Below are 7,697 nucleotides of genomic sequence, written 5' to 3' on the forward strand. Positions count from 1 at the left end.
CCTGTTCTAGTCTAGCAGACATAAAACCTGTTCTAGTCTAGCAGACATAAAACCTGTTCTAGTGTAGTAGACATCAAACCTGTTCTAGTCTAGTAGACATAAAACCTGTTCTAGTCTAGCAGACATAAAACCTGTTCTAGTGTAGTAGACATCAAACCTGTTCTAGTCTAGTAGATATCAAACCTGTTCTAGTCTAGTAGACATCAAACCTGTTCTAGTCTAGTAGACATCAAACCTGTTCTACTCTAGTAGACATCAAACCTGTTCTAGTCTAGTAGATATCAAACCTGTTCTACTCTAGCAGACATAAAGCCTGTTCTAGTCTAGTAGACATCAAATCTGTTCTACTCTAGTAGACATCAAATCTGTTCTAGTCTAGTAGACATCAAACCTGTTCTAGTCTAGTAGACATCAAATCTGTTCTAGTCTAGCAGACATAAAGCCTGTTCTAGTCTAGTAGACATCAAATCTGTTCTAGTCTAGTAGACATCAAACCTGTTCTAGTCTAGTAGACATCAAACCTGTTCTAGTCTAGCAGACATAAAGCCTGTTCTAGTCTAGCAGACATCAAACCTGTTCTAGTCTAGTAGACATCAAACCTGTTCTAGTCTAGTAGACATCAAACCTGTTCTAGTCTAGTAGACATCAAACCTGTTCTAGTCTAGTAGACATCAAACCTGTTCTACTCTAGTAGACATCAAACCTGTTCTAGTCTAGTAGACATCAAACCTGTTCTACTCTAGCAGACATAAAGCCTGTTCTAGTCTAGTAGACATCAAGCCTGTTCTAGTCTAGCAGACATAAAGCCTGTTCTAGTCTAGTAGATATCAAACCTGTTCTACTCTAGTAGACATAAAGCCTGTTCTAGTCTAGTAGACATCAAGACTGTTCTAGTCTAGTAGACATCAAATCTGTTCTAGTCTAGCAGACATAAAGCCTGTTCTAGTCTAGTAGACATCAAATCTGTTCTAGTCTAGTAGACATCAAGCCTGTTCTAGTCTAGCAGACATAAAGCCTGTTCTAGTCTAGTAGATATCAAACCTGTTCTACTCTAGTAGACATAAAGCCTGTTCTAGTCTAGTAGACATCAAGACTGTTCTAGTCTAGTAGACATCAAATCTGTTCTAGTCTAGCAGACATAAAGCCTGTTCTAGTCTAGTAGACATCAAACCTGTTCTAGTCTAGTAGACATCAAACCTGTTCTAGTCTAGTAGACATAAAGCCTGTTCTAGTCTAGTAGATATCAAACCTGTTCTAGTCTAGCAGACATAAAGCCTGTTCTAGTCTAGTAGACATCAAACCTGTTCTAGTCTAGTAGACATCGAACCTGTTCTAGTCTAGTAGACATCAAATCTGTTCTAGTCTAGTAGACATCAAGCCTGTTCTAGTCTAGCAGACATAAAGCCTGTTCTAGTCTAGTAGATATCAAACCTGTTCTACTCTAGTAGACATAAAGCCTGTTCTAGTCTAGTAGACATCAAGACTGTTCTAGTCTAGTAGACATCAAATCTGTTCTAGTCTAGCAGACATAAAGCCTGTTCTAGTCTAGTAGACATCAAATCTGTTCTAGTCTAGTTGACATCAAGCCTGTTCTAGTCTAGTAGACATAAAGCCTGTTCTAGTCTAGCAGACATCAAATCTGTTCTAGTCTAGTAGACATCAAACCTGTTCTACTCTAGCAGACATAAAACAATGTTATGTGAAGCTGCAGCCTGCACTTTTCAAAGCCTTAGTTCTTACGGGCTGCTTATTTGAAAGTCAATCATAGTGATGGTTGAGACTAAAAATAACCACGTACAGTTACAGATGAGTTGGTTTATGATGCGTTTATTGAGAACCCTGACACAACATGACTAGGTGTAACAGAGACTGTTACCACGGCAGTGGGGAATGTGTTGCTGTCACGTTAAGTGTAGGACTCCAACAGTGTTGGAATGTAGGGCGGCAAACACCTAGTTTGTTTAACCCTTTAATATTCCTCTCCCTCCTCATCCTCTTCTCCCACGCTGTCAGTGCCCACCTCTTCATAGTCCTTCTCCAGGGCTGCCATGTCTTCTCTGGCCTCAGAGAACTCTCCCTCCTCCATGCCCTCACCAACGTACCAGTGCACAAAGGCTCTCTTGGCATACATCAGGTCAAACTTGTGGTCCAGACGGGCCCATGCCTCAGCGATGGCTGTGGTGTTACTCAGCATGCACACAGCCCTCTGGACCTTGGCCAGGTCTCCTCCAGGAACCGCTGTTGGGGGCTGGTAGTTGATGCCCACTTTGAACCCAGTGGGACACCAGTCCACAAACTGGATGGTACGTTTGGTTTTGATGGCAGCGATGGCAGAGTTGACATCTTTGGGAACAACGTCACCACGGTACAGGAGACAGCAGGCCATATATTTGCCGTGACGAGGGTCACACTTCACCATCTGATTGGCTGGCTCGAAGCAGGCGTTGGTGATGTCAGCGACTGACAGCTGCTCGTGATAGGCCTTCTCAGCGGAGATGACAGGGGCATAGGTGGCCAGGGGGAAGTGGATACGGGGGTAGGGCACCAAGTTGGTCTGGAACTCTGTCAGATCAACATTCAGGGCTCCATCGAATCGCAGGGAGGCAGTGATGGACGAGACGATCTGGCCAATGAGCCTGTTGAGGTTGGTGTACGAGGGACGCTCAATATCGAGGTTCCTGCGGCAGATGTCATAGATTGCCTCATTGTCCACCATGAAGGCACAGTCGGAGTGTTCCAGGGTGGTGTGAGTGGTCAGGATGGAGTTGTAGGGCTCCACCACAGCCGTGGACACCTGGGGAGCTGGGTAAACGGCGAACTCAAGCTTAGACTTCTTTCCGTAGTCCACAGACAGACGTTCCATCAGCAGGGAGGTGAAACCAGAACCGGTGCCTCCTCCGAAGCTGTGGAAGATGAGGAACCCCTGGAGACCTGTACACTGGTCAGCCTGAATGGAGAAATGGTACAATGACATATGATGTTACGCCAGTAAGAATACAATGGAGAACATGTTTGCCCAGTTTTACCCAGAAACATAAAAGGTTTTTGGCTCCTCCTTTTAGAAGATCCCTTTCATGGTTCCAGGTAGAACCTTCTTACCCTACACATAACCTTTAAAACCCATCTAGAACCCTGTCCCTTAAGCAGAACCATAGGTAGAACTCTATGTTATCAAGAATGATGACTCACCAGTTTGCGTGTCCTGTCCAGAACCAGGTCAATGATCTCCTTGCCGATGGTGTAGTGACCACGGGCGTAGTTGTTGGCAGCATCCTCCTTACCCGTAATGAGCTGCTCAGGGTGGAACAGCTGGCGATAGGTACCTGTCCTCACCTCATCTAAAAGACAAAGGTAAATTCCGAATGTCAGGATATTGCAAATATGAGAATATCCAAGTATCCGGAATATTCGTCAATCCTAATATCTGAATATTCGTAAATCCTAATATCTGAATATTCAGAAATCCTAATATCTGAATATTCGGAAATCCTAATATCTGAATATTCATAAATCCTAATATCTGAATATTCGGAAATCCTCATATCTGAATATTCGGAAATCCTCATATCTGAATATTCGGAAATCCTCATATCTGAATATTCGGAAATCCTAATATCTGAATTTTTGGAATATCCGAATATTCAGAAAATCTTTGGGCAGAATAATCAAAACAGCACATTCATAGATGAGCTTTCTCTAGTTTGTCTCATCTTACCGATGACAGTGGGCTCCAGATCAACGAAGATGGCACGGGGGACATGCTTTCCGGCTCCGGTCTCACTGAAGAAGGTGTTGAAGGAGTCGTCTCCACCTCCACAGGTCTTGTCACTGGGCATCTGTCCGTCCGGCTGGATCCCATGCTCCAGGCAGTACAGCTCCCAACAGGCGTTACCCATCTGGACTCCGGCTTGGCCCACATGCATGGAAATACACTCACGCTGAAAGAGAGGAGGTACAAGAGATCAACCACATGGAAACTTGAATCAAATCAGGTGTATACACATTGAAGACAGTGAAGTTGGAGTGTTGAAGGAGTGAATTGATTAAATAAAGTTTTGAAAGCCATTTCAGACAGTCTCGATTGTAATCGCTGCAAAAAGCAATCATCAATATATTACTGTAAGGTCCCTATTGAAAGTGAAAGTGAAATCTAAAGAATAAATAAACACAGGAGGGATACGGTCACCCATTAAGCAAAATGACATTTAAGCAAAGTCATTGGCTACACTAGGCTATCCCGGTTGGATTCGGCTAAAAAGTGTGACCGCCATCTTGAGTATATGGCGTATTTTTTTTGCCATTAACAGAGACTAACTCGCCCATTGGCCTAAAGCCTATGGGCAAATTAATGTGTTTTTTTTTCTTTTATAATAGAAAATGCTGAAAATAAGGTCTGAGGTTAAAACAGGCTTAGGAGATGTTTTACATTTTGTTCTATGAAAATAATAATCACTTTTTTAAAGATTTATGTCATTAAAACAAGCACATACAGGCTTTATAATTCATAAAGGTTTTAACAACTGACTGATATTATCTCATAGAACAAAACGTACCAGATCTCCTAAGCCTGTGATAACCTCAGACCTTATTTTTGGCGTCTATTCCAAAACCCCATTCTTTCCCCCATTTATTTCCCCCATAGGAATGTCCAACGCCATTTTTTAAAATCCTCTATCTGCCATTTTGACGAGTTACCGTTTTTTTTAATGGCCCTGTCTCTTTAAGAGCAGAGGACCAGAAGAGGATAAGGTTGCCTTGTTACTGTGGGCCACTCCCCTTACTCCTCCTCCTCCCCTCCTCTCTTCCCTCTGTCCGGTCCAGCTGCACACCCATTGCAGTGTTTCAGCCAGAGATATCTCTCACAAGATCCTAACAGAGAAAATGGCTACCATCCCAGACTGCTCCTCCCTGTTCTCCTTTGTACTCAATCATTTCATCCTTCTCTCACAATTGCAAAAATATCATGAAAACATGTTTTTTTAAAAATAAAAAATCCACAGAAAAAGAATGTCTCTATCTGTAAGCTATTTGAGGTTTTCTATCTAAACAGTGAATAATAGTCTATGATCAAGTAGAACAATGACTAATTACAGAGACAGTTAAACACTAAAATATTACTCACATTTGATGTATGGCTATCATTCTGTCAGATTTATTTTGCATAATATCTTTTTTTTTAACCTAAATTTACAATAAATCACATTTATCCCTTATCACTAACCCTAACCCTTATCAGTAAACATAATATCTGAACTCTATATATATATATTTTAAAAAGAGAGGAAATGCAGAGAATCATATGATCTTTATGTAACAGAATAACAGATTTCCCTTCGGAAAGAATCTATGTCAGCTGTCAGCACTCACCATTTTGTCTAGTTTTCTTTTCCTTCACAGGCTGACGTCGAGGATTCAGAAGAGAAGGCAGAACTGTCGGAGAAAGGAAGAGGTGGGGTTTTTATATGCCTGGAAAGCAGACAGACAGGCAGTAAGCTACAGCAGAGTCTGGTTGGCGGGAGACACTGTTGGTATGAAAAGAAACAAGTCCCTCCTCCTACACACAGACAGAGGCTGACTGGGCTCACTTTCTCTATGCAGAGAAGAATTATGGGTATTGAGCTGTGAGACAGTCAGCTTCCTGGCAGGGAAGACTAATGTGTGTTGAACTATGAGAAAGCACTTCCTGGACTGAGACATTTGCTTAGAAATATCTGGTAAAAAAAATACACATATATATATATATGTATTTGCATATCGTATGTGTGTGGATGTTTTCACACCACTCAAATCCTTTTTTTGTAATTTGACACTGTGGCACTTTTACGGGAGGTACTACATAGGGTGGGGTCTGTGAAGATTTCGACGCAGCCTGCCTGTCAAACACAGTGTGCATTGACTGTTTCAACAGCCGAAAAATACAGTCCACGTTAAACTGAATAACAGTTCTCTTTCTCAAAATTGCTAAAATAAATTGTATAGCAGATAGGGTTTTAGAAGGGCATCTTTTTATGTGAACAAGAAGATGCTGTTGGCTTCCTGATATGATAATGATACCAAATCATAACCAAATTAATTTTTTGTGGTTATAACCCTCAAAATGGTAATAGTCAGGGATCGGTTTAATTTACTGAAGATAAATCTTCTTTTTTTTTTGACAGATAACAATTGGTCTATTGTTCTGTCATAGCTGAGGCTGTGGTAGAACGGGGTGATACAGACAACACTAGTCACTCCCTGCTCTAGCTGTCATGAAGTCAGAGACAGCTGGATGGCATGGAGAGGCTACACAAGGGGGGTGATGGGGAGAGGAGGGGTGAGGAGGGGTGAGGGGAGAGGAGAGAGGAGAGGGTGGTGTAGGGGAGAGGAGAGAGGAGAGAGAGGAGAGGGTGGTGTAGGGGAGAGGGGAGAAGTGGAGAGGGTGGTGTAGGGGAGGGGGAGGGGAGAGGAGAGGGAGGGGGGGAGAGGAGAGGAGAGAGGGTGGTATAGGGGAGAGGGGAGGAGAGGAGAGGGTGGTGTAGGGGAGAGGAGAGGAGAGGAGTGGTGCAGGGGACAGGGATGGGGGAAGGGTGTGGTGGAGGGATGGGGGATGACCTGGTAGTCGGCCTGTAGTCCTGGAGGAGACCTGGTGGTCAGCATGTAGTCCTGGTGGAGACCTGGTAGTCGGCCTAGATCTATGAACATAGCACAAAGGGGTGTGCCTCTTCATAAACAACACCTGGTGTGCTGCTTACAGTCTAAAGGAAATATCAAGCTTTTTCTCGCCTCATATAGAATATGTCATTGTTAGCTGCAGATCTTTTTGTCTACCAAGACAGTTCCATAATTATCCCGGCTGGATCCATCCCACCACAAGCCAACTCCACTTTGACACTCAACGAACTATATGGGGCCATAAACAAACAAGAAACCGTTCACGCAGAGGCAACATTTCCTGTGGGCGGAGACTTTAACGCGGGGAGACATAAAACCTTTCTTGAAAAAGATCTCAAAGTAACTGGAGAGGATGGATGGGAGGCAACACCTTTTATCTAGAACAGGTTTGTTGGTATTTTATAGGCTTCAGATTATGATATGATTGGATTTAATATGGATGGTTGGATTTAAGGATGGATGTAAGGATGGTTGGATGGATGGATGGATGGATGGCTGGATGGATGGATGTAAGGATGGATGGATGGCTGGATGGATGGATGTAAGGATGGATGGATGGATGCAAGGATGTAAGGATGGATGGTTGGTTGGATGGATGTAAGGATGGATGTAAGGATGGATGGTTGGATGGATGTAAGGATGGATGGTTGGATTTAATATCGATGGTTGGATTTAAGGATGGATGGTTGGATGGATGGATGGCTGGATGGATGGATGGATGTAAGGATGGATGGTTGGTTGGACGGATGTAAGGATGGATGGATGTAAGGATGGATGGTTGGATGGATAGATGGTTGGTTGGATGGATGGATGTAAGGATGGATGTAAGGATGGATGGTTGGATGGATGTAAGGATGGATGGTTTGGATTAAGGATGGATGATGGATGTAAGGATGGATGTAAGGATGGATGGTTGGAAGGATGGATGGATGGTTGGATGGATGGATTGGATGGATGTAAGGATGGATGGTTGGATGGCTGGATGGATGGATGTAAGGATGGATGGATGGATGTAAGGATGTAAGGATGGATGGTTGGTTGGACGG

At 43.2% G+C, this 7,697-nt stretch overlaps 1 protein-coding gene across 1 annotated transcript; it reads right to left on the reverse strand.

Moving 5' to 3' along the window:
* Nucleotides 1-1,811: 1,811 nt before the first annotated feature.
* LOC112240880 (tubulin alpha chain-like) lies at nt 1,812-5,505 on the reverse strand. Its single transcript, XM_042320037.1, has 4 exons — nt 5,368-5,505; nt 3,716-3,938; nt 3,190-3,338; nt 1,812-2,947 (listed from the first exon to the last, which is right to left on the reverse strand). The coding sequence occupies exons 1-4, from the start codon at nt 5,368-5,370 to the stop codon at nt 1,970-1,972; spliced, it is 1,353 nt and encodes a 450-aa protein (XP_042175971.1). The 5' UTR covers nt 5,371-5,505; the 3' UTR covers nt 1,812-1,969.
* Nucleotides 5,506-7,697: the final 2,192 nt, after the last annotated feature.

Source organism: Oncorhynchus tshawytscha, linkage group LG03 (assembly GCF_018296145.1).
Source record: "Oncorhynchus tshawytscha isolate Ot180627B linkage group LG03, Otsh_v2.0, whole genome shotgun sequence".
Taxonomy (NCBI): Eukaryota; Metazoa; Chordata; class Actinopteri; order Salmoniformes; family Salmonidae; genus Oncorhynchus; species Oncorhynchus tshawytscha.

Coding starts and splice junctions, on each gene's coding strand:
- LOC112240880 (XM_042320037.1), bottom strand. Junction 3,339..3,715: donor TCTGGAGCCCACTGTCATCG/GTAAGATGAGAC, acceptor TTTGTCTTTTAG/ATGAGGTGAGGACAGGTACC. Junction 2,948..3,189: donor TGGACAGGACACGCAAACTG/GTGAGTCATCAT, acceptor TTCTCCATTCAG/GCTGACCAGTGTACAGGTCT.